Source organism: Carettochelys insculpta, chromosome 14 (genome assembly GCF_033958435.1).
Source record: "Carettochelys insculpta isolate YL-2023 chromosome 14, ASM3395843v1, whole genome shotgun sequence".
Taxonomy (NCBI): Eukaryota; Metazoa; Chordata; order Testudines; family Carettochelyidae; genus Carettochelys; species Carettochelys insculpta.
In genome coordinates, this window is record NC_134150.1 from 13,147,980 (window position 1) to 13,175,180 (window position 27,201).

Sequence of the window (27,201 nt, forward strand, 5' to 3'; positions counted from 1 at the left end):
ACGTTGGGACTATCAGGATCATTCGGGCTCCTTCCCTCCTGGCTTTCTGCAAGACTTTGTGGACCAGCACTGTGGGAGGAAAAGCGTAAAGCAGGGGGCCCCTCCAGGAGATCGCGAATGCGTCCCCCAGGGACCCCCGTCCCAGTCCTGCTCTGGAGCAGAATCATGGGCACTTCTTGTTGTGTTGAGTGGCAAACAGGTCTATCTGGGGAAAACCCCATGGGTGAAAAATCGGTCGTAGCAGATCGGGACGGATCTGCCACTCGTGCGTGAGTGCAAACCGCCTGCTCAGCTGGTCTGCCTTCACATTGTGAGCGCCTGGTAAGTACGAGGCTTTCAAGATTATATTGTTGGCGATGCACCAGTTCCATAACCGGACTGCTTCCGCACATAAGGCACGGGACCGAGCTCCTCCTTGACGATTTATATAAAACATGGTGGAGGTATTGTCTGTACTGATCCCGACAACTTTGCCTTTTATATGGTCTTGAAAGTGTCTGCAGGCGTTGAACACTGCTCTGAGCTCCAGTATATTTATGTGCAGTGACTGCTCCGTGGAGGACCACGGCCCTTGAGTCACCTCTTCACCCATGTGTGCTCTCCACCCTATGAGGGAGGTATCTGTAGTAAGAAAAACTGATATTTGTGGTTGGTGGAAAGGTACCCCTGTTAGCAAGTTCTTGGGGTTTACCCACCATTGCAGGGATTTGCACACCTCTGCTGTGGCCGACACCACCCTGTGAACAGAGTGTACCGCCAGTTTGTATACGCTCGCCAGCCAGTGCTGCATGCTGCGCATGTGTAACCTGGCGTTCTGTACTACGAACGTCGCCGCTGCCATGTGGCCCAGCAGCTGTAAGCACGTCAGGACCGGCACCGTAGGGCTGAAGCTGATGACCTGCACAAGGGAGCCGATGGCCCGAAAGCGAGTCTCTGGTAGATACACCCTCGCTGTAACAGAATTTATGCGTGCCCCTATGAACTCTATGTCCTGTGTGGGGTCTATCTTTGATTTTGCCAGATTGATAACCAGGTCGAGCGAAGAGAACGTGCCTGCTGTGATGCGTATCATACGTAGTACCTCTTCCTTCGAGGCCCCTTTGAGTAGGCAGTCATCCAGATATGGGAATATAAATACCCCGTCTGTGCAGGTAGGCTGACACCACTGCCAAGGTCTTGGTGAAGACTCTGGGGGCCGAGGAGAGGCCAAACGGTAGGACCTTGTATTGAAAATGTTCTTTGCCTACCATGAACCAGAGGAATCGCCGGTGAGTCGGATGCATAGTTATGTGGAAATACGCGTCTTGTAAGTCGAGGGCTGTGAACCAATCTCCATCGTCCAGTGCTGTAAGGATGGAGGCGATTGTGATCATCCGAAAGCGTTGCTTGCGCAGGTACCGGTTGAGGCCTCGAAGATCTAAGATGGGCCTCCAGCCTCCTGTCTTCTTCTCCGTGAGGAAGTACTTCGAGTAGAACCCTTTCCCTTGCAGTTGCTCCGGCACTCTTTCCACTGCCCCTATGAGCATGAGATGGCCTACCTCCTGCTTGAGCCTCGCTATCTGGGAGGCCTCCTGGAGGTGGGGCCTGGGTGGAGGTCGTGGCGGTGGGAGCGACTGGAAGGGGATGGCATACCCCGTGGCTATGATCTCCAGCACCCATTTGTCTGTGGTGATCATTTGCCACTGGTCGTAAAATGGTCGGAGGTGATGGTGGAATAGCCGCTTCGGATGACTTTGTGCGATGGTAGTGATGGTGCAGCCCTGGATCTGTGTGTCAAACTTGTGGCCTTTGGCCCTGCCCCGAGGACGCACGGCTCTGTTGGGAACGTCGCCTGGGAGTTCTGTACTGCTGGTGATGTTGATGTCGCCCTTGCTCGTAACCCCTGTGGTACTGGGGACGCTGTTGCTGGTACTGGTACCGTCTCTGTTGAGGGTAGTACTTTTTCTTTCTGTATGGAGGGGTGTAAATCCCCAGGGTCCTAAGTGTGGCTCTTGAATCTTTACAGGAATGAAGGACCGAGTCAGTTGATTCAGCAAACAGCTTCTGCGAGTCGAAGGGAAGATCGACTATCTTTGCCTGCAGATCCCTCGGTATACCCGAAGTCTGGAGCCAGGACTCCCTTCGCATCACCACTGCCGTAGCTGTGGAGCGTGCTGCTGTGTCCGCAACATCCAGGGCGATCTGAACTCCCGTCCTCGAGGCCGCGTAGCCTTCTTGCACGATGGCCTTGAGCACCGGTTTCTTGCCCTCTGGAAGCGAGTCCATGAGGGAGGTTAACCTAGTGTAGTTGTCGAAATTATGGTTCGCTAAATGCGCTGCGTAATTTGCCATTCGCAACAGTAGAATGGAGGAGGAGTAGACCTTTCTGCCGAACAGCTCTAGCTTCTTGGCATCTTTGTCTGTTCCCCCCGTCTTGAATTGAGATGTCTTTGATCTTTGTTGCGACGACTCCACCACCAAGGAATTTGGTTGTGGGTGGCTGAACAGGAACTCCATGTCCTTCACCGGCACGAAGTATTTCTTATCCACTCTCTTGTGGACAGGCGGAATAGTAGCAGGGGTCTGCCATATCATAGTGGCGGACTCCAAGAATGCTTCATCAAGCGGTATTGCTATTTTGGAGGAGGCCGGAGGTCTCAGATTTTTGAGGAGCTTATGTGTTTCTCTTGCACCTCTGCTGTCTGGATGCCTTGCGTGAAGGCCACCCTCTTAAACAGCTCTTGAAACTGTTTGAGATCGTCCAGAGGATGGACGATCCCCCGGGGCCGTAGCGTCGTCCGGGGACGAGAGCGAGGAACCACTAGGGTATGCCTCTCTGGACCCTTCCGGTTCCTGTTGGTGATGGTACATCCTCTCGCTGGAAGCTTGCAAGGGAAAATCTCGGGGTTCCATAACCAGTTCCCCCTGAGATACTTGAGTCTCTGTCCCCGTTTGTGATTGCCCTCGGGGATACGGGACCGTCTGTGGGGATCTTTCCCTGGTAGACTGCTGGTGGTGTCTATGCCCCGCGTGATAGGGGTGACCATGGCAGCATGGGCACTGTTCTTGGGAAGGTGACCTAGACCACTCCCTTGGTGCATACCCTCTGCGTCTGGGGGAGCAAGATCATCGAGAGATCTGGGACACTGGAGAGAGCGATTTGTGATAGTATTCCAGCGGCTCAAACCCCAGGAAGGGTGAAGGTGGTCCCAGCCAGGGCGAGGCTGGTTGTAAAAATGGAGACGGGGGCTCCGGGTAGGCTAGGGGGGACCCCTGCCTTCTGGCTGGAGTCTGCAGCATAAGCGGAGGGCTGAGAGAAAGCAACTCTGCAGCCCTGTCTGGAAAGGGGCTGCGGTGCCTTGTTTTGTGTGCAGCCTTCCCCCTCCCTTGAGGAGGTAGCTCCACCCCCTGACGTGTAGGGAATCTCGGCCCCGTGCGTGTCGTGCTCGGCACGCTCATGGGCGGTGCCGCACGGGAGGTATCCTCCGGTGCCTGCAGGCTGTGTGCCTGCGCGCTCTGCACCGCCGGTTCCCCGGGGGTCGGTGCCGCTGCTTGCGGTGCCGCCGGTACCGGCGCTTATTTAGCCGCCGCCCTGCCTGCGATGCGGGGCGGCTGTTCGATTATCGGAGGCTGAGCCGCCTCCACGTGGCTCTCCGTGCCGCCGCCGATCAGCTGTTGCTGTGGCTGGGGGCTGTGCGCTCCTCCCGTCCCACTCGCTGTTGCTGCCGGCAGGGATCGGGCTGGGGAGGCTTTCCTCTGTTTTTGCACTGATGAGGTGAGGGAGGCGGCTTTCCTTTTATGGGCCCTGGAGGGTCCCTCCTGCTGCGGCCGCTCCGGCACGTCTGGCTGGAGGGCCTTGTCGAACAGCAGCATTTTAAGCCGCATCTCCCCGTCCTTCCTTGCTCTGGCTGTTAATTTTGCACAGCAGGAGCATTTCTGCGTGACATGGGACTCCCCCAGGCACCTTATGCAGAGACTGTGCCCATCAGACCCTGGAATTGCCTCTCGGCAGGACTCACATTTCTTGAATCCTGAAGAGGACTTTGTTGGTGAGTCTTTCAGTTGTTAATGGGTACTTAGCACCTTCTCTGTGCTGTTTTTCCCCCTCTCCGATAGCCTGCCGCAGCAGGAGGGCTAATGGCCCTAGGCTCCTGGCCTCCGGTGCTCCGCTTGTTACTAGGACTGGACTGAATGCCGTCCCGCTTGTTGTTTGTTTTTTTTTTGTTTGTTTGTTTTTTTTGAAAATAAAAACTGGCTAACTTAACAGTAGCCTAAGAACTTGAAAACTCTAAAGAAAAAACAGTTAAAACCATTGAATACGCTAACTTGGCCGTAGCCTAGTCGGATTCCGTCTGCAGCCGACGGCGGTTAAGAGGAACTGGCGGGGACCGGATCACGCACGTGGCCAGGAGCGCGCAAGGGAGCGGCGCGCACCGGCGCATGCGCGGTCCGGCAGAAACTGCTTGGAAGATCCGATCTGCGGCGCCAGGCGAGCCCGACACCTAATGCAGAGCACCCACGGGGATACTCGAAGAAGAATCCACGTTGGCTACTTTTGATCACTTTCTCCTCTTCCAAGTGCTCCAAAATGGATTCCTTGAGGATCCCCTCCATTATTTTCCCAGGGATTGAGGTAAGGCTGACTAGTCTATATTTCCCTGGATTATCCTTCGTTCCTTTTTTAAAGATGGGCACTACATTTGCCTTTTTCCAGTCATCTGGTATCTTCCCAGATCTCCAACAGTCTTCAACGATTATGGACAAAGGTGCAGCAATGACCTCTGCCAATTCCCTCAGTATCCTCGGGTGCATTAAATCCAGACCCACGGATTTGAGTACATCTAGTTCTTCTAGATGGCTTAGAACTTGTTCCGTCCCCACCGATGGCTGCCCTCCACCTTCCCATACTGCATTGTCTAGGACCCTCATGTGGAAGTTGACTTTGTCCATGAAGACTGAGGCAAAAAAAGCACTGAGTACTTCAGCTTTTCCTACCTCATTTGTCACTAGGTTACCTCCCTCATCCAGTAATGCCCCACACCTTCTCTGACAACCCGTTAATTGTTAACGTGCCTGTAGAAACCTTTCTTGTTACTCTTCACATCCGTTACCAGCAGCAGTTGCAATTGTGCTTTCACTTTCCTGATTACTTCCCAGCATTCTCCAGCCATATGTCTATACTCCTTTTTAGTCAACTGTCCACGTTTCCATTTCTTGTATGCATCCTTTTTGAGTTTAAGCTGACTAAGGATGTCCCTGTTTAGCCAAGCTGGATGGTTTGGTCTTGTGCCTTCAGTAAGACTTCTTTAAAATACTGCCAGCTCTCTTGATCTCTTTTCCCCTTCATCTTCGTTTCCCAAGGGATCCTGCTCATCAGTTCTTTCAGGGAATCAAAGTCTGCTCTTTTGAAATCAAGGGTCTGTATGTTACCACTCAACTTTCTTCCTTTTGTCCAGATTCTGAAATCTATAATCTCATGCTCGCTGCAGCCCAGGTTTCCACCCACTTCTATTTCTCCCACTAGTTCTTCCCTGTTTGTGAGCAGCAGGTCAATTTGTACACGGCCCCTGGTTGGTTCCTTCAGCATTTGTACCAAGAAGTTATCCCCAACATTCTCCAAAAACTTCCTGAATTGTCTATGTGCTCCTGTATTGGTCTCCCAACATATGTCTGGGTGATTAAAGTCTCCCATAAGAACCAGGGCCTGTGATTTGGAAGCTTCACTTAGCTGCCTGAAGAAAGCCTCATCTATCTCATCTCCCTGATCTGGCAGTCTATGGCAGACACCAACTATAACATCACTTCCACCTCTAAGCTTAACCCAAAGGGACAACTGCATTTTCTCCCTCCTTATACTGGAGCTCTGAGCAATCATACTGCTCCCTCACATAGAGTGCAACTCCCCCTCTTTTTCCCCCCTGCCTGTCCTTCCTAAATAGTGTATACGCTTCCATGACCGTGCTCCAGTTATGTGAATCGTCCCACCAAGTCTCTGTTATTCCAACCACCTCATACTTCTTTAACTGTGCCTGGGCCTCTAATTCTTCCTGTTTTTTCCCTAGGCTTCAGGCATTAGTGTACAAGCATCTTAGAGAAGGGGCCAATTAGCCCACTTTCTCCTCTTCACCCAGGAAACCCACTTGATTGTTCCCTCCTCCTTCACCACCTACCTCAGAGACACTACAATAGCCTTGCTGCCTAGGACAGCTGGCCCTCTTCCAACCACTGTGGAGGATTGCCCACTACTCCACTGGAGGGGTAATCACTTCCAAGCCCTGAATGCGGCTCTCATGAGTTGCTGAAGGTACTTCCAACACCCCCGTGATGGAGTGGGTTGCCTGGGGCTGCACAGAGAAGCCCCATTGGATCCAATGATATCACTGAGATGGCCACTGGGCCTGGGGTGCCCTGCAAAGAGACCAACAGTACCAACGGCAGTGTCGGGAGCAGTTTCGAGGACTGAGCTGGAGGGATGGAGGCTGAGTCCAAGGTTACCCTTGCCAAATGGAGATTTCACAATGCCCACAACAGAAACTGGGAGCTCTAACCCACTGGGTACTAGGAACAATCCAACATGGAAAATGCCAGCGACCACTCCAGACATCTGTGTCAGCAGCATGGAGACCACCTTGGGTCCTAGGACCTGCTCCTGTCCAGCAGAGAATGACACCAAAGGCAGAGCCTCATAAGTTAAAATCTAAAAGCTAAATTTAAAAGAGCTCGGTCAACCCTGCCTCTTTGAAAGCAAAAAATGAAAGGCTAGCAAAAGAGTAATAAAAACAAGGGGATCTCAGCTAACATAAACAACTTCTAATGCGGCAACCTGTTGTCCACTACAAGTAAAGGTTTCCATTATGTTTATATTTCTGTAGTTGAACTTTAAGAGCTGATAAGGCTAGTCTTTTTTGATTTTCCAAAAACTAAAAACTATTCTGATCAGATTTTTCACATTATGACAAGTCACTGAGAAATGTTTCATTCAGTCACTCATAAGCAGAAAGCTTTATTTAAGGCAGGTTTTCAGCTAAACCTATAACAGAAGCTAGATTGGGAAACAAACTGTTTGGTTTCTCTAGTATAGTGTTTCAGGACCATAAAGAATATTTACAAAGTACTAAAAAAGGATCAACTAATTTTCATTGCCATTTTCTGACATTATAATCAAGTCAAGAAAAACCTTTGGATACAGAGATTACATTTCATTGGATGACATTTCATGATCCTTGATTTATCCTTTGAAGATGAAATTGCCCTAAAACAGAAATGATGATTATTTCCAAGCAGTGGTAGTGAGATTCTTCCACTCCTACATCTTGGAGCATAGGATATTGACAACCATTTGCCATTTTATTTCACATCTTAAAGCAAAATAGTTATAAATTTTGTTCCAGATATGCACGTGAACTGAAAAGCTTGGAAGCAACCAACTGTACATAAAACAATGAGTTGCATTATTACAAATTAAATTAGGGAAACACTTCACAGGACCTAAGGAAGAAAAATAAAGCCTACTCCAACAATAACTGGGGATCTTTGAGAGGGTCACCTCTATCTTTTGATACACCCAGATTTCAGAAATCTTCTAGAAATGCAATGCCAATTGGAACCTCACCCTCAGATTACTAAGTATTTGGAATCAATGTTGTAAGAGATCATGCGGTCACAAACTGCTTCAATTTCTTCTGTAAAGCCTCTGAGTACTTACCAAATTCGAATGCAGAGAAAAGAAGAAAGGTATAGAAATACTAAGAGTATGAAGAAGCAACATTAATTAAAAGCCATACTTTCTAGCAAGTAATCTTTGGAGGTGACCTCTGTATTTTTCTGCATGTGTGCAAATAGCTAGCAATAACACACCCAAGAATGTGGTCTGAAGAATTCCCATTCTACAATAACTGAAGTACTCTCTGGGAACAACAGAGACAGATGCCAAGCGAAGAGGTTACTGCTTCATAAAACACAACTCCAAGTGGCTAACTACTATTACCTGCTAGAACTGAAATTAACCACACAATAGCCCAAACACTACCAGTTCTAGAATCAACTGTTACTGGTGCTACCTACAGCATGATCTCAACACACAATCAATTCAATTTTTACTGGTTTTGAGTGGAAATAGCATTCTTCTTATGCTGATTCCCACAGGCCATAAAAAACTTCAGTAACTCCCGAAACTCCTTGTGTAAGATTTTCAAAAGTGCCTAACCAATTTAGGAGTAAGTTCCATTCACACTAACAAAGGGACTTCTAAACATCTCTCCTCTTCATCTTAACCAAATGAAATATTATCCAAAGCAATGAAACTACAGTTTATAGAGGTCAGCCAGTTTTATGTTCCAAATGGTACAGGAGTTTGTCCTTCAATTGATGTGCAAAGAGGCATGTAATTCAGCCAGTATCAGAGTATCATCCTTCTGAAGACATTTAAAAAAAAGTTGTGTTTCAGTTCCAGAAGGGATAGCATTCAACCAGTTCAAAATTACCACACCAGAGCTGCGTCTACACGTGCACGCTACTTCGAAGTAGCGGCACCAACTTCGAAATAGCGCCCGTCACGTCTACACGTGTTGGGCGCTATTTCGAAGTTGAAATCGACGTTAGGCGGCGAGACGTCGAAGTCGCTAACCCCATGAGGGGATGGGAATAGCGCCCTACTTCGACGTTCAACATCGAAGTAGGGACTTGTAGACGATCCGCGTCCCGCAACATCGAAATAGCGGGGTCCTCCATGGCGGCCATCAGCTGGGGGGTTGAGAGATACTCTCTCTCCAGCCCTTGCGGGGCTCTGTGGTCACCGTGGGCAGCAGCCCTTAGCCCAGGGCTTCTGGCTGCTGCTGCTGCAGCTGGGGGTCCGTGCTGCATATACAGGGTCTGCAACTAGTTGTTGGCTCTGTGTATCTTGCACTGTTTAATGAAAGTGTGTCTGGGAGGGGCCCTTTAAGGGAGCGACTTGCTGTTGAGTCCACCCCGTGACCCTGTCTGCAGCTGTGCCTGGCTCCCTTATTTCGATGTGTGCTACTTTGGCGTGTAGACGTTCCCTCGCTGTGCCTATTTCGATGTTGGGCTGAGCAACGTCGAAGTTGAACATCGACGTTGCCAGCCTTGGAGGACGTGTAGACGTTATTCATCGAAATAGCCTATTTCGATGTCGCAACATCGAAATAAGCTATTTCGAAGTTGGGTGCACGTGTAGACGTAGCCCAGATCACATAAGCCTTTCAGCACAACTATAATATGAGTCTGGGTCTTGCAATTTAACTGTCATACTTCTTCATGGACATTACATCAATTACAATAAGCTATAGCAGTTCACCACTAGCACTACAAAAACTGAAGAGGGAATACTCTGGGGAGGTGCTTTCATTCTAAATGGAATTGTACAACCTCATGCCAGTGGAAACCTCATCCATGAAAGAGATTATCATATAAAAATAGATGCAGAAATAAACAATTGAAAGAATGCCTTCTATTCAATGGGTACAATGGTATTTCAAGAAGTTTGCAGCCATTCAAGCATCACAAGAAATATCAGCGAAGTGTGAGAAAGAACAGTAGTTTTCTCCCCTTGAGTATCAGGGTCTCTTATACACTGTGCAGCATTTTTAAAACATCTACAACACTTCCACATGCAAACTGCCATGAAAAAAATTCAGATAATTAACTGCTTCTATAAGAAGAGCAATCTGCTCTGCACAGAACCGTGTACAAGCCAAGTCAATGAAGACTCTGGTAATCCAGGCACTCTCAACAGAGACCATAATGATCAACATGACAAACAAGATGATGGATAATGATGACTACAAATATCACAAGTGCTATTACATTGCCTGTGTGGCAAATTTTTAAGTAGAATTTGTTTTAGATGTTGTGAGGTTTTGACATCACAAAAAAATACAATTTCATGTCTTGAAATACACAAAGTTATTAAACAAATATTTCAAAGTGGCCATTTTAATATGCTGATTGTGCCATTGTTTATCCCCGTTTTTATGTTTACCACACCATTAGACAGCTTCATGTTGTAGCTCAACTTCAGGGAGATGTAATAACTTTTCAAACAATGTGTAGTATGTGTGTAGAGAGGATTTGTTGGGCTGACCACAGTAGCAGTGTCTCCAGCTGATTTAATCAGGATTTAGCTCTAGAAGAAAGGGGTAAATGGGCTGAGAATTAGATTAAGGGGCCAAGACAGAGCAAGCTCTTTGACATAAAGAAAAAGGTTAATGAATCTGGAAGTCACATACTGAAACCCCTCAGATAAGCGAAAAGCTGTTAAGAGAGCCATGCGGACTCCAACAGAGTTCAGTGACAATCCCAGGATATTTGAACACATGAATGACATGCTACTCAGACAAAACAAAAAACAGCAGAAATGTAGCACTTTAAAGACTAACAAAAGTATTTATTTGGTGACGAGCTTTCATGGAACAGACCCGCTTCTTCAGATCAATCTCATTCCAATACAGACTGATATTCATAAGTACAGAGGTCCAGAAAAATTGCAATAAAAACTAACAAAGTATATGGGACTGAAGGAGGGGGTGGGAGAAATTAAATGTCTAGAAGCAGTCCTTGTAATGCATGAGGTAAGTGGTGTCTCTGTTCATACTAAGTGTTAACGTGTTGAATTTGAATATAGACACCATTTAACCCGCACATTACAAGGACTGTTTCCCTTCCTTTGATGCTCATAATTATCTGAGGCAGGACACCTAACATCTCCCACCCCTCAACCCACTCCTTCAATCCTATGTAGTTGATTTGTCAGTTTTTATTGAAATTTCTTTTGGACCTCTGTACTGATGTCAGTCTGTATTGGAAATGAGATAGAGCTGATGAAGCTCATCAGTGAATAAATCATTTTGTTAGTCTTTAAAGTACTACATTTTTGCTATTTTGGAGCACAAGCTTTCGTGGACAAAGACCCACTTCATACTATGCACTCATGCATCTGATGAAGTGGGTCTTTACCCACAAAAGCTTATGCTCCAAAATATCTGTTAGTCTATAAGGTGCCACAGGACTTCTTGTTGTTCTTAAAGCTACAGACTAACATGGCTACCACTGATACATTTCTGCTGCTTTGTTTTGTTGGAGTACAGACTAACATGGCTAACTCTCTTTTACTATGCTAATCAGAAAGAGACAATGCCCACTGGATGCACTAGAAGTGGAAGTGCTTTCAGTTTTGCACCTTAAGGCTGCTTCTACACATGCAACCTCCCGTCACAGGTGTGTTGGTAATGAGGCAATTTGAAGCAGGATACTGAGGTGCTAATGTGCACATTCAGTGCTTCCTTAGCATGACAGACACATGAATTTCAAATGTGAAGATTCAAATTGCAGATTGACAGTGTAGATGGCGGCAGCTTCGAAATAAGCACCACCCTTTGACATGCCCTTGCTCCTATCTAGTTTTGTGGAAATAAGGGAATGTTTAAGTAGGGTGCTTATTTCGAAGCTGCTGCCATCTACACTGTCTCTCTGCAATTCAAAGTCTGCACTCTGAAATATGTGTGGCTGCCATTATGCTAATGAGCTGCTGAATATGCATGTTAATGCCTCATTAGCCTGCTTAGAATTGTCTCATTACCATGGCACCTCCAATGGCATGCCAATGGGAGGTGGCATGTGTAGAAGCAGCGTAAGTCTTACTCAAGAAAGGTAGCCTATTATTCCAGAGCACAGTCTGTTCTTTGAAAGAACAATTCATTTCTACACCCATGAGTCATTGAAGAGCCAGGACTTGGGATGTGGCATGGCACTACTCAAGTGAGCCATTGTGCTCTATTCTTGGGCCAGCAACTCTGTGGTCAGAGGAAGGCAAAAATATGGCTATAGACATAAGTGAATTAGGTCCAGGAACTGTACCAATGCCATACGCAAGTTGGTGCTATGAGAATGATTACAGCTTTTTCTTATTTCAATACGTTCAGGGGCCTTAAGAAGCAACACTGCTGAGGGACAGGTATATAATGGAGTCTGAAGCAAAGGTATAAGGAATGCCCTTCCTAAGGAGTTGCCAATGCACCCTGCTCCCAAGCAGAACTGTGCATACTTTACATTGGATGGTGTTGCAAAGAGGTTTATCTCCAAAAGGCTCCAGGAAAGAAAAATTTTTTCCGAAGAAAGGACTGCTCCAGCATTGCTCCAATTTATAGTCTAGAAGAAATGTCTGCTTAGTTTTGTTGGCAATGGTTTGTGCAGATGTACTGTTCAATTTCAATTTGGTGGCTATGAACAAATTAAGAGTTTTATTGCTTCCTTGCAGAAAGACTGGTAACATTGCTGGACAGTAACACAGAGATAACTGTGTTAGTCTGTATTCTATCAAAACAAAAAAGCAATCATGTAGCACTTTAAAGACTAACAAAGTAATGTATAATGTGATGAGCTTTTGCGGACCCATTTCTTCAGATCTATAGCCTTTCCATGAACAGACTCAATATATAAAGCACAGAGGTCCAAATATTGTTATCAAGGTTGACAAATCAGAAAAATTGTTAGCAATGTTAGCAATTCAGATAGAAGAGCAGAGAGAGGGGGGTAAGGGGTGGGGAAGGAAGTATTAGAACAACAACAAACTATGTAAAAGAGTCCTTATAGTGGGTCAAGTAATTGCTGTCCCTGTTCAAACCACATGTTAATGTGTCAAATTTGAATATGAGTGCTAATGCCGAACATTCCTTCTGTAGACCAGGCGTGTCCAACCCGCAGCCTTGGACAGCTAGTAATGTGGCCCCACAAGATCGTAAACTTTTAACATTATTATGTGATTTATATACATTAACTATATTATATATTTTATATGCGGCCCAAGACAATTCCTCTTCACTCAATGCAGCCCAAGCAAGCCAAAAGGTTGGACACCCATGCTGTAGACGGTTGTTAAAGTCTCTTTTCTGCAAAGCACAAACTCTTAGGTCTTTAACAGAATGGCCCACTCCATTAAAGTGCTGGCTGACAGGTTTGTGTATTTGGAGATTTTTGATGTCTGCTTTATGTCCATTCGTTCTTTGGCAAAGATTGTTTGCAGTCTGCCCTATCTATAAAGTGTGTGGGCATTGTCCTATAAAAGCTCATCACCTAATAAATTATTTTGCTAGTTTTTTTAAAGTGCTACATGACTGCTTTTGTGTTTTTATTCCCGGACAGTTTATATAGGACAGGATCATTGTTGTCTGTCACAACTGATCAAATGGCCGTTGATCTCAAGGAGAATGTTGTTTCATGTACACTGAACTGCTCTGAACTAAGAAAACTGACGTAAAGAGTAGACTCCTGAGCCTTGCTCTATGAAGTCCTCACAATGGGGCCTCCAAACCTACTACAAAGAAATCCATGAAGCTATTTGTGATTGTGTGAATGCAGGAAGGAATCCTCATGCAAACTCTGAGGGGATCCTTCCATCAAGAGAGAGTTGAGAAATTTCTGAATGACAGACATATGCTTGAACAGGTTGCACATATTAGGAAAGTAAAGGATTCTGAGCCAGGCTTGAAGGCTTTACGAATGGAGTCTGGCATGAAATGGTACTAACATATAGGCTACCATCTAGCCCAGAAGATGAAATCCTTTACTACTGTTTCATGGCCAAGAGGTAGTGTGGAGATAAAGGTGGACAGCAGCAAACCCATATTTTTTGTGGCCAATACACCCTGATGATTGTGGAATCCAGGGTGGCCTTTATGAAGTGTGTGTGCTGGACAGGTATCAAGACAGATTTTTTTTTTTTTAAATACACTGAGTCAAAGACCCAGGAAGCAGAAGAGAACTAGGACGTTGATGGTTTCTGGCAACCTCAGGGAAGGAACGTCATTTGAAGAGTCAGTCATTCTGAAGGGAAAGATGTCAGGAAGCATCTGCGAGGTAGATGCAATGTCATAAAATATGCCTCCTGAAGGGCAAGCGTCACAAAATGACTCTTAGCTCTAATGATGATATTGTTGCTGTGGTAACCATTTGAATCTCTCTCTGAATTTGGATGAATGTGTTCAGAATCCAGGATTCACCTCCACCCTGTTTTTTTCTTTAGACACCAGGAAAAGAGTGAGCTGGTTCATTTGTCTCAAGAACAAGAGGACTGAACCTCCTGCCTTAGTAGAGCCTCATAAAAAAAAAGTCCCAGAAGAGGAGTGGGGACAAGCGGGGGAGGAAGGGCTGACGGGAGGAAAGAGTGAGGGGGATGGAATTGAAATAAATGGCAGTCTGATGTCAGGGCTTCTAGTATCAATGTTTCTGTAGTCATGTGTTCCCAAAAAGACTGAAACAAGGATGATCCTTACAGAATGTCTGGTGGAGCGCTACAGCATAAAATCCCATTGATGACAGAGTTCACAACAGATGTCCTTTATTTCAGCATTTTGGCCTCTTCTTGGGTGGTTCTACACTTCTCTGGGAAGTATGGAAGGGGATCACCCTGGCCTACACTTGTTAATTGGGGCCTTGGTCAGAGCCCATTAGCGCTCTGGGGCACGACTGCACCAGTAAGTAAAATCTATCACCGAAAATCACCATCAGATACAGACATTTTGATTTAGTATGATGCAGTTTGAACCATGAATATAGGCTGGGGTTAGCCCAAACAGTGGTCACAGACAAAGAAAGGAAACAAGCAGAAATATCTGAAAGAGACTACTACATGGAAAACAAGATTAGGGTTAGTTGTTGGTAGAATACCCCACGTCTTATCATTCTGAGGTCTTGATTAAAATGTTGACCCACTCACTGGTTAATAAGGCAGAAACAGATAATCAAAAACAGAAAAATACATTTCTTTTGTAAAACACAGAAAACATTTAACTGCTGACAACTCCAGGCACTTTCTTAGGCCTACACTAGACCTGAAAGTCAATTTCAGGTACACAATTCTAGCTACAGCAATTGGTTAGCTAGAATCAGCCGATTGGAAATTGACTTTTGTAACCGTCTCCACAAAGGAACAGACCTCCCTTACTCAGGGCTTGTCTGCTGAATTTTGACAGATCAGTTTTGCACATCTTTATCAGATGCGAGAAATCAAACTCCAGATGATTGACCCACACCGAATTGATCTTCATGGAACCCAGATGAGCCCTTAGTTTGTCTGCTTCTTCCTTCTCCTATTCCTCTACACAAGGGAAAGTGCTGGAAGCATTTCTAGCTAACTATCCTGAAGCATTAACTAAATAATAAAATCCAAGTAAGCTCTGTTCCTCCTTTGAGAAGAAAAGTTTGGGAATTTATTTGTATGGCCTGTAGCTAGCTTGTAGATATATTTCATTGTAATTCACTGAAGAAATCCTATCACTGCATTCAGCAACGGAAGATTATCAAGAGGAGTAGACCTCTGCCTTCTACTTCTTTCTAGCCTTCACTGACATTCCTATGCAATTTATGGTCTTGAAGCAACACAATGAAAAGGATCAGTTCCAAGAAGGGAAGCCTTCGGGACAAAAATACATAACTTAAAATATTATGACCTGCAATGTCAGAGTATTTTACCTTTTATTTAACGTATACGATGAGTGACTCTTCTGTAACAATGTCCAGACCAAGAAAAGAAAATAGCATTTACTGTACACTAAAGAACTACAAATTAATACAAACTGATATCACTAGGGCCAGCAATTAACATGTGTTAACGCCCACGATTAACGCAGGGCAGAATTAACGCGTTTAAAAAATTAACATGCGTTAATCGCAGATTTGGGAAACCAGCACGAGCTACTCCGGAAAACCTCTCTGGTAAAGTGCAGTAATGAAAACCACCACTAGAGCGTGCACAGAAAAACGACCCAGCTCCACCAGAGGAAAAACAAATAAAGAACCTCATCCCCGTCCCTCTCCCCTCCCAAACGACCGTATTTTTAAAAATAAAACAGCCCAGAGAACTTGCCCAAGCCACTCCCCACCCTTGCAGGGCTCGCCCAAGCCACTCTCTCTTTGCTTTCTTGGGTTGGGGCTGGGACTGGGACTGACCCTACCCCCACATCTGATTCTGGGGCTGAGCCCCCTCTCCCAAACTCTGCACTGGGCCTACCCCTGCAGCCCAGGAGCTGACCCCTCCCTAAGCTTGGGGGTTGACTCCTGACACTTGTGTTACCTGCAGTTAGGGGCTGTACCAAGCCCCACAAATTCTGCACTGCCCAGGGCAGAATCTACTCCGCCCAGGGCAGAATCTACTCCCCACCCCAGGTTCTGTGCCACCCATAGCTGAGGCTGAGATAAAAAAGGACTCCTGAACAGGGCACAAATATACTGATTATACAGAAGAATTTATTGAACTATTCCAGACATATTTCAAGGTAGTGTTCTTACTATTGTTTAATAACATGAGAAATACTGATTAGTGTTTTAATCACATGATTAATCACCATTAATTGTCTGAAAAATTGGTAGAAAAATAATTTTATTTGTAATAAAACCTACCATTCTAAACAGTATTTATATTTATATTAAAACTAAACAACACTTTTCTCTTTTTAAAGCAAATACCAGTGACATTTTCACACAAATAAGGGCTCATTACCCTAGTACTGCTACAGTTATGGATTCATCCAAGCCTATGTTGTTTTTATTTATTTTATACACAAGCTGATGTTTGTGATTTCTGTTTTTAAATGAGTACAATACAAGACCGAATGTCTGTAAACCAAGGATTCAAATACTCTTCCTTAAACAAGAGAGAAACATTTGTATAAATATAAACTTATTCTAGACTTGTATTAGCAGATTATTACAAAATAAAAAGTACACATCACCATAAAATTTCTGATGATACCTATCATCAGGGGTCCTCAAACATTCTTCTTCTTAGGAATACAAACATATCAGATAGCTTTCTACAAGAAGCACAGCACCAAACTCTGATTTGTAAGGTTATGCTAAGATTTACAGATGTAAGTTGGTAGAAAACAATCATCATTTGAAGTTTATTAATGCTGCTAATCTACCTTGCACACTGAATAACACTTTTGAAGGTGTGCTGCAAAAAAGTATTAAACAACTCCTAACGAAAAGAAGGTAAAAACAACTCTACATTCACTAGTAAACCTCACTAATGTACAAATACAATATTTTGGGCTTCAGAAAAATCTTCAAGAGGGGAAAAAAATACGAATACTGACCTGAGAGTCCTCATCTTTAAATGACTGCTGTGGAGTCTGCTTAGTATCAGACATTTCATCTGAAGATTCATTCTTTCTCTTCTGCTTTTTACCCAATGTGATTATAAGCTTGCTGTTTCAAAACAAAAGTAAGAACAAAATTAACACAATGCATATGTTTATGCACTCTTGTGCATTTTGAATTTAATGTTTGGGAAACTTGAAGAACAAAACAACTTCAATTTCCTTTACTCTTTTTACTACCAAGACAACAGAGCTCCACTACATCACAAATGAGAGGCAGAAACACGGACCTACTTCTGAAAATTTTGCCATTGACTTCAAAGGAAGTATAAAACTGGGACTTTTTGTTATTACCGAAGAACACGGATGCAACTCTACAACAGCTAAGATTTGTTATAACTACTGATTAAATCCCCAAATGTCTAGTGGAAACACCTTTCCCCTCCCCCTTCCCTGCCTCCAGAGGCACATATCTCATGCATTCCTCAACAGCATTAATATGTTTATTTAAATATTTAAAAGTAAATGTATGACAACTAAATATGGCACTGAATTCACTGGGTTCTTTTAACTCCCTTGGCAGTCACTTGATAACAAGCAGGACATCTCCTTGTAACCTTCCTATTTGTGAGTCTGTTGATGATAGATCAGTCTGATTCTTGAGCCACAGATCTTATCAAAGAAGGAGCAAGTGCTGGTAGCTGTTGAAGGGTTGCCAGGTAGTTTTTGATGCTCTTTTCTTCGCTACCTCTCCTCATCTGAACTATGGTGGGACCTCTCAAATTCCACCATCCCCTCTTGGGTTACTCTTTTCCACTATGGACCGTCTGGGCAAGGTTCTCCCAAATGTAGACACTGATGCTACACTTTTTCCATGTGTGCCTTCAGCATGTGCTTGAATCACTTCCACTGGCCCCCAACACTCCTCTGTCCTCTTCTGTTCTGGGAGATGATCAGACATCTGAACCATGTGACTAGTTCAACAAAGCTGTTGATAAATTATAATGGCTTCCTAGCTGGTCATGTTCGACTTTTCCAGGACGCTAGTGGTCGTGCGCCTATCCTCCCAACAATATTTAGGATATTCCTGAGACAGTATAGATGATATTGTTAAGAGTCTTCAAATGATGCTTGTATGTTGTCCAGGTTTCACACCCATACAATAATACTGGAACAACCACTGCAAGGTATACAAGTAGCTGTGTCTTAGGATCGATGTCCCAGTTCTGGAAGACCCCTTGTCTCAAGCTGATGAAAGCAGAACTTGCAAAACTCAGATGATTCTGGAGTTCTGCACCAATGTCAACTTTAGTGGAAAGATAACTTCCAAGGTATGGGAAGCATTCCATATTTTCCAGCATCTTTAGAAGGTACACAAGATTGTCCCATTGGCAAGGGCTGGTGGAGCACCTTAGTCTTTTTAATGTTTAGTATGAGGCCAAGATTCTTCTATGCTTCAGTAAAGACACTTAAGAAGATCTGAAGGGCTGCGGGAGAAAGAACAGTAACCATGTTGTCATCTATGTACTGGAGCTCCATGATCGAGGTCATGGAGATCTTGCTTTTATCCTTCAGTCTCCTGAGATTGAAAAGTTTCCTGTTCATTCTATAGACAATCTTCGTGCCATCTGGAAGCTTACCATCAATGAGGTTAAGGTTCATGGCAACGAAGATGCCAAATGGTGATGGGGCAATGACCCAGCCTTATTTGACTTCCATTTTGACCTGAAAAGGGTTGCTTTGGGATCCACTGCCACAGTACTGAGCAGCAAATCACATTGTCATGAAGCAGCCTCAATATGCTAATGAATATTTTGGGGCAGCCATTTCTGAGGGGATGGTCCACAGGGCAGTTCTGACCTCACTCAGGGTAGGAAGTGTTGCAAGATCATCCCTAGTCAGTTGCTGGGGGATTTGGTCAAGGGATTCTAGGACTATGATGGAGGGGTGGTTCACGATCTCATAATAGTGCTCCCTCCAGCAAGAAGCAATGGCTTTGATCTCAGGGGACTGATTCCATGGTATCTTGGTTTATAAACAGCTTTGGTAGCATTGAAGAAACCTCTTGTATCATTGAGATAAGAAAGATGCTGGACTTCTTGTGCCTTCTCACTCTGCCAATGGTTTTTCAGAGTCCTTGTTTTATGTTGGACATCTGCCTCGGCATACACTTCTCTCTGCATTGTGCAGTTGATGTTGCTTTGCCAGGCCCAAAGGCTTTTCTTTTTGCCTCAATCAGGCATTCAATTTCCACATCATTCTCATCAAACCAGTCCTGATGTTTCTTGGGCTGGTAGCCAATGGTTTCTCCACAAGCTCCAACTATGGTATTTTTCAGCTGACACTAGTGTTCTTCCACATCTGCAGGGTGTACTGTCAGCAGCTTCCTTTGGACCACTAACTAGAAGTCACTTTGTCTGATGGGGTCCTTCAAGCCTGATACCTTGATCTTTTGTCAGATTCATTTCCTCTGACTTCTCTATTTGGTGAAAATCCTAATCACCATTGTGGATCAAATAAAGGGCAGTGAATGGTCCTGCAGTCATGAGCACTAGCCATTCCATGTTTGAGGACATCATGCTGAGCCCAAGTACAAATGATGATGCAGTCTATGAGGTGACAGTGCTTTGATCAAGGATGTTGCCATGAGGTCTTGTTTGTTTTTCTAGCGGAAGAGGGTGCTCATGATGACAAGCTCATATTCTGAACATTTCATAAGAAGGACGACTCCACTGGAGTTGCTATTGACAACTCCTTCTCTCCCAGTGGTAGTTTGCCAGAGGTCTGCGTCTCTCCGAATCTAGCATTAAAATGCCCCAAGAGAATAATCTTGTCCTCTTTGGGGATGTCTTTCGGACAGCGTCCAATTGGGTGCAGAACTTCTCCTTCGCTTCATCTTCAGCATCTAGAGTCAGTGCATAAGCATTGATGACAATTTGGTAGTTTTTGGCAAGCTTCAAGCAGAGAGCCATGAGACACTCACTGATGCTGACAGGGACTTCAACTAGGGTCTTTTTCAGTTCGTTTTTGATGGGAAGTACTACTTCATGAATTCATTCTTCCTGTGGGGTTCCTTTCCAGAAAGATATCGGAGTGGTAGCCATGTTAGTCTAGATCTGTAACATCTGGACCTGATGAAGTGAGTCTGTGCTCACAAAAGCTCACACTCAAAACTTTTCTGTTAGTCTATAAGGTGCCACAGGACCCTTCGTTGCTGATCCAGAAAAATGTGTACCCTCCGCCTTCTGCTCCTAGTTGTCCTCCACCTATTCTGCAGTTGAGGACTTTTAGGATCGTCCTTCATCTGGACCCTCCCCTTTGACTTTGCCTCCACAGGTGATCCTGCTGGGAGTACGAGATTCCCTATGGCATCAGTCTTGGATTCACTGGAACACAGAAGGCCACTCACCACAACATGGTGACAATTCAAAGAGAGGACAAAAATTTGCCATATCTACCTCTTCCAAATTACAGTATCCCCTGGCTTAGCTGCAGTAATCTCTCTCTGTGAAACGTGGAACTTCTGATACCTTTACTCATACACTAAGAAACTTTAGTTTGACAACTGTAGCTATACTACATGTTCTAAGGCAAATATTGTAATATGCAAATATAAATCTGCAAAATTTGACTTCTTGTGATTTCACAAAAGCAAGAATTAGAGAAGCCTAAGTTTATCATGACTGAAGGAAATAGTGAGAAAGGCATCAAACACTAACTGGCGCTGAGCCCATGGTGGTTGTTGATGACAATGATGAAGTTTATCATCAATGATTTCATCAATAAACACTGTTGATGACCAGGGCTGTGGGCAAATTACAATTCTACTGGAAAAGTACTAATTATTTCTTAATTTAAATTCTAAATTCACACAGAAGCAATATTATTATTTGCTTTTAATGATAGGGTGACAATACAACTTTTTCCTATCTTTGGAATCTGACCAGTGATACTCTTCAAGTGCATTACAAACAAATAATCATGAATAAAATGATGTAATTAAATATACACTTTATATAATATAGATTTGATAATTGTATACTATATTAACAGTGAGAAAATTGCTTTAGCATACAAATACCTCCTCCTCCATGGCTCTAACTAAAGACAAGAACTTGGACTTTATTCAAAGCAGTACAGTTGTTTAATATCAAAGCAGCCTGACAATATGAAATTGGAAAAAAAAGTAAAAAGCATTGAAAAGGAGGAAAATAAGTCAGGCTGATCATAGTAAATACTGTGCATCTTCAAAAGGTCCCTGGATAAAACGCAATTTCTGAAACAATGATTATCAATTCACTACTGATGGTGTTAATACAATAGTTCCCAAAATATATAGCACAGCTGCATTTCAACACTTTTCACCAATTATTAATATCCAACCAACCAACCATTATTAATATTAATATTACTAATATCCAACCAATTATTAATACCCAACCAGCAAAAAGTATGCTTACTGGAAGGTGGTAAAAAAAAGCTTTTATCAAGAAGTTTTCTGCTATACAATTTTGATTTCTAATACAAACCAAAGTGTATGCACGATTAACTGGAATTAACTAAGGGTGGGCAATTCTAAGTTTAATGAAAACTGCTTGCACATGTCTATCTGACAGAAATTGGCTAACGGCTTCTTCACACTTCTGCTCCATCAAAGTTTTTCAGTTAATTCTTATGTCCAAAAACATTGTTTTTCATTATTAGAAGGAAAAAATATTAAAAATTAATATTGTGATTTTCAAAACATAATAAAGGCTGTGCTATCTGTCCCTGTACTAACCAGAAAACTCTATAAATCACCATTTCTAATCCTTGAAGGAAGTCTAGTTTACAGTCTGGTTGGCACAGGCCGACAGGCTCCCTGTTTGGCTCCATAGTGCCCCAGAAGTGTCAATGTGTCCCTGCTGCTTCTAGGTGGAGGAACAACCACAAGAGGTTTGGAGTGTGAGAGGAAGTATGTGCTGGAGCACAAACTTTGGGAGTTAGAGGCTACGTCTACACGTGAAGCCTACTTCGAAGTAGCCTATTTCGATGTGGAGACATCGAAGTAGCCTATTTCGATGAATAACGTCTACACGTCCTCCAGGGCTGGCAACGTCGATGTTCAACATCGACGTTGCGCAGCACCACATCGAAATAGGCGCAGCAAGGGAACGTCTACACGCCACAGTAGCACACATCGAAATAAGGGTGCCAGGCACAGCTGCAGACAGGGTCACAGGGCGGACTCAACAGCCAGCCGCTCCCTTAAAGGGCCCCTCCCAGACACACTTGCACTAAACAGCACAAGATACACAGAGCCGACAACGAGTTGCAGACCCTGTGCATGCAGCATGAATCCCCCGCTGCAGCAGCAGCAGCCAGAAGCCCTGGGCTAAGGGCTGCTGCACACGGTGACCATAGAGCCCCGCACGGGCTGGAGAGACAGTGTCTCTCAACCCCCCAGCTGATGGCCGCCATGGAGGACCCCACAATTTCGATGTTGCGGGACGCGCAACGACTACACGGTCCCTACTTCGACGTTGAACGTCCAAGTAGGGCGCTATTCCCATCCCCTCATGCGGTTAGCGGCTTCGACGTCTCGCCGCCTAACGTCGATGTTAACATCAAAATAGCGCCCAACACGTGTAGCTGTGACGGGCGCTATTTCGAAGTTAGTGCCGCTACTTCGAAGTAGCGTGCACGTGTAGACACGGCTAGAGTGTGGGAGGGAGTTTGGGGTGGGGATTAAGGTGGGTATTCAGATCTGGCGGCTCCCCACAAGGGGGGAACTTGCTCCTGGTTGAGGTACAGTTAGCGGGTTCTGCATGCAGCCCCTACCAGGTTCCCAACTCCTACTGGGTTAATGGCAGCTGTTGAAGTGACACCTATTGACAGATGCGGCTTGCAGAACTGCCTAGTCATGCCTCTGCCAGACTGCCACTTGCAGGGAGCTGCCAGAGCATCCACTGAATCCAGCACCGAAAACCCCTCCCATGAAGTAACACCGTTTTGAACCTTTTAATCACCCCGGACTCCCTCCCAGAGTTTGCACTCCACATCCTCTCCCACATCCCAACCTCATTTCTTAGCTAACCAGAGTTTTCCACTTATCAGTACCCCAATTCCCCCAACATGCTAAATAAAAAAGCTTTTACTTTAATTTGCTTTCTTCTCCCTTTGGTTGGCTGTGTCTACACTACATTTCCCTTTTGGAAGGGGAATGCAAATACAGCTGATCAGAAATGCAAATGAGGCACTATTTACATATTGTACACCTCATTTGCATAATGGCAGCCACTTGCTGTTCCGTTAGTGCTGTTTTCGGGGGGGGGGGGGGGGAGTCAAGCAGTGTAGACGGGATTCATTTGACACAAACCCCGTTATCAAAAGAACTCTTCTTTCTAAAAAATATGAGGATTTTTAATTTTTTTTTTCTTTCCTTTCAAAGGAACCCTGTGTCTACACTGTTTTATTCTCCCCTCCCCTGAAAACAGCACTTCTGGAACCGCAAGTGGCTGCTATTATGCAAACAAGACACACAATACATAAATGAGCACTTCATTTGCATTTTTGATCGGCCATATTTGCCTTCCCCTTCCCAAAGGGGAAGGTAGTGTAGATGCAACCTTTGTGAATATTAACGACGGTGTAAGTATTTACAGTAAACTCTTTCATATCTGGCATTCTATCATCTGGAACTCTCAAATAACCTGCATTTTCACCATAAGTAAATTTTAGTTATGTTTTCTGAAAGTACAGTGTAGTGGAAAAAAATACAAATAAATAGAGCAAAATACAGTATAAGTTTACAAAGTACAATACCACTGTTGGCCAATGAAGTACTCTGCATACATTTTTGTTTGTTTCTTACATCTAATCTTGCTTTTATTTAGCATTATGCATTGCTAAGTACACCTTTCTATTATTCAAAATATTTGGATATCCAACCACCTCCCAGTCCCAGAGCTGCTGGATATGAAAGTTTACTGTACTCAAACTTGAGAGGCTGAACAAGCTATTTTTGTCCTATGATGAATGGACTTTTCCAGGGTATTCCAGTTTCATTTCCTTTCATGCACGATCTTTGATCACCGAAACTTGTTTATTCATACTTCCCTGGTTGACTGCCTAATGGTGTCTATTTTATGGCAAAGTGTTTGACTTGGTTACTACAACATATGGCCTTGTCTAGACTTCAAGATATGACATTAGCACATTTCTTAGCGTGTTTTACAAATATAGCATAGACAAAGTTCACTGCATTTAACATATGCTAGATGATTCAGCTAAGCAATGGGTTCTCAACTCTGGGTATGTGTACCCCTCAGGAGTACAATGGTCTTACAGGGTAAATCAATTAATTTAGGTATGTCCAGCTTTGCAACAAGCTACTTAAAACACACTAGCAATTCAGTGCAAGTTAAAATTTTATACAATTACTTTTTTACACTTTTATATATTATATGATGAAATGTAAGTACAAAACTTAACAGTCAAATTCATTGATTATATGTTAAAATGTGAAAGTATGCATTTTTGGTAATGACGTGCTGTGATAATGCTGTAGTTTTTGCCTTATTTTGTAAGCAAGTAGTTTTTAAGCGAGGTTAAGCTTGGGCGTACACGAGACAAATCAGACTCCTGAAAGGGCTACAATAATTTAGAAAGGTTGAGAGCAACTGAGTTAAAACCTTGACTCTCTCCTGGACTTAAACTAGCACATTAAATGAAGTCTTGTCCTCACTAAACTTCTAACCTAACATGCCCAACAACATACCTTTAAATCCTAGTCTTGTACAGAACACAACAGTAATTAGGGAAATCCATTAGATTAGAAGTACCTAAACCTCGGTTTCTGCCAGCATTGAGTGGTACCTTGCTCTACAAGTAGTCCCATCTATTTCAATAACTCATATTGTCCTCTTCAGGTTTACATATACAGAGAGTTAGCAACCAGTGAGCCCCAAAGCTTTCCAGCAGCCAGGCTTCCAACAATCCAGTCCATGGGGCTTCTTAAGGGGGCAGAGGCCCAAGCGGCAAGCACACTGGATCCACTCATAAGCCTTCTTAGCAGAGTCACTTTCCCTTTCTGCAGGCATGCAGCCCAGCTTCCTTTCCTTTTATCATTAGAGGTTTTGCTTCTCTCCCCCTCCTCCCCCCCAAAAAAAAAAACCCACACCACAACTCAATTCCTTTTTGCAGATTAGGAGCTGATTCTAAGCACCGCAAACAGCAGGGAAGGTTCTGTGATACCTGCTGATTCGCCATGTTCTCTGGCTGTTTCCAAGTCTGAAATAAGACACTGCAAGTACTAAATCTGGGAGCAAAGTCTGCTTCAAAAATCTGAAGGAAATAATTAGAACTTCTTTGGGGCCCCAATCCCAGGGGTTACTTGACCAATTTTTATATTGAGGGTGCTGAGAACTTTTCTTTTATAGTCAGGGTTTCCAGTTTGATTCAAATCAGTTCAAGACAGGAGGATTCCAGCACCTATGCCCCAATCCTGGATTTTCATGCTTTATCCTGACACTGAGCCAACTACCCACACGTGCAGGAACATACACCATGGGAAGTAATCCATGCAGAATGGAATGGAAGAATTATTTCTACCATCTTACTCACAACACTCCTGTCATAGCTTCCCAGAATCACGTTTGATTTTTTTTTTTTTTGGGGGGGTGGGGAGTGTCACAGTCTTGACTTATACTCCGCTTGTGGTCAGCTGCGATCCTCCATCCCTTTCTGCAGTACTCCATTCTAGGAAGTCACTTCTCTTTTTATATGTTCCTTCCTAAATGGAGCACTTTGCATTTGTTCTTATTGTATGTCATCCTATTTGCCTCAGACAATTTCTCCAGTTTGTCCAGATCATTTTGAAATTTAACCCTATCTTCCAAAGCACTTGCAACTCGTACCAGCTTGGTATCATCCGCAAACTTGCTAATTATACTCTCTACGCTATTATCTAAATCACTGATGAATATATTGAACAGAACTGGCCCAAAAACTGACCCCTGTGGACCTTCACTTGTTATTCCCTTCCTGCATAACTGTGAATCATTAATAACTACTCTCTAAGCAGTTATCCAACGAGTTATGCACTCACATGATGGTAGCCCCATCTAGATTGCATTTACTGGTGAGGTCATGTGATAACAGCATCAACTGCTTTACTAAAGTCTAGGTATACTACATGCACCGCTTCACCTTTATCCACAACGCTTGTTATTCTATCAAAGAAAACTATCAGGCTGGTCTGACCTGATTTGTTCTTGACAAATCCATTCAGTTACCTATCACATTATTTACCACATTTGCAGATGGATTACTCAATTATTTGCTCCATCATCTTTCCAGGCACTGAAATTAAGCTGACTTGTCTAATTTCCTGGGTTGTACTTATTTCCCTTGTTATAGATGGGCACTATAGTTGCCCTTTTCCAGTCTTCCAGAATCTCTCCGGGGCTACGTCTACACATGCACGCTACATCAAAATAGCTTATTTCGATGTAGCGACATGAATAACGTCTACACGTCCTCCAGGGCTGGCAACTTCGACGTTGGGCAGCACCACATCGAAATAGGTGCTGCGAGGGAACGTCTACATGCCAAAGTAGCACACATTGAAATAAGGGTGCCAGGAACAGCTGCAGACAGGGTCACAGGGTGGACTCAACAGCAAGCCTCTCCCTTAAAGGGCCCCTCCCAGACACAGTTGCACTAAACACCACCAGATCCACAGAGCCGACAACTGGTTGCAGACCCTGTGCATGCAGCATGGATCCCCAGCTGCCGCAGCAGCAGCCAGAAGCCCTGGGCTAAGGGCTGCTGCACACGATGACCATAGAGCCCCACAGGGGCTGGAGAGAGAGCGTCTCTCAACCCCTCAGCTGATGGCCGCCATGGCGGACCCCATTATTTCGATGTTGCGGGACGCAGATCGTCTACATGCGCCCTACTTCGACGTTCAACTTCGAAGTAGGGCACTATTCCCACCCCCTCATGGGGTTAGCGACTTCGACGTCTCGTCACCTAACGTCGATTTCAACTTCGAAATAGCGCCCAACACGTGTAGCCGTGACGGGCGCTATTTTGAAGTTGGCGCCGCTACTTCGAAGTAGCGTGCACG

The 27,201-nt window shown here is 44.3% G+C and overlaps 1 protein-coding gene across 13 annotated transcripts in view; it reads right to left on the bottom strand.

Annotated features, from left to right (window-relative positions):
• Nucleotides 1-27,201, bottom strand: part of CHD9 (chromodomain helicase DNA binding protein 9) — a 312,438-nt gene that overhangs the window by 170,781 nt on the left and 114,456 nt on the right. For all 13 annotated transcript variants that reach the window (XM_075008394.1, XM_075008399.1, XM_075008398.1 and 10 more), the window contains one exon: nt 17,088-17,199. In XM_075008394.1, the coding sequence (XP_074864495.1) occupies nt 17,088-17,199 (112 nt within the window). The remainder of the gene's footprint in view (nt 1-17,087; nt 17,200-27,201) is intronic.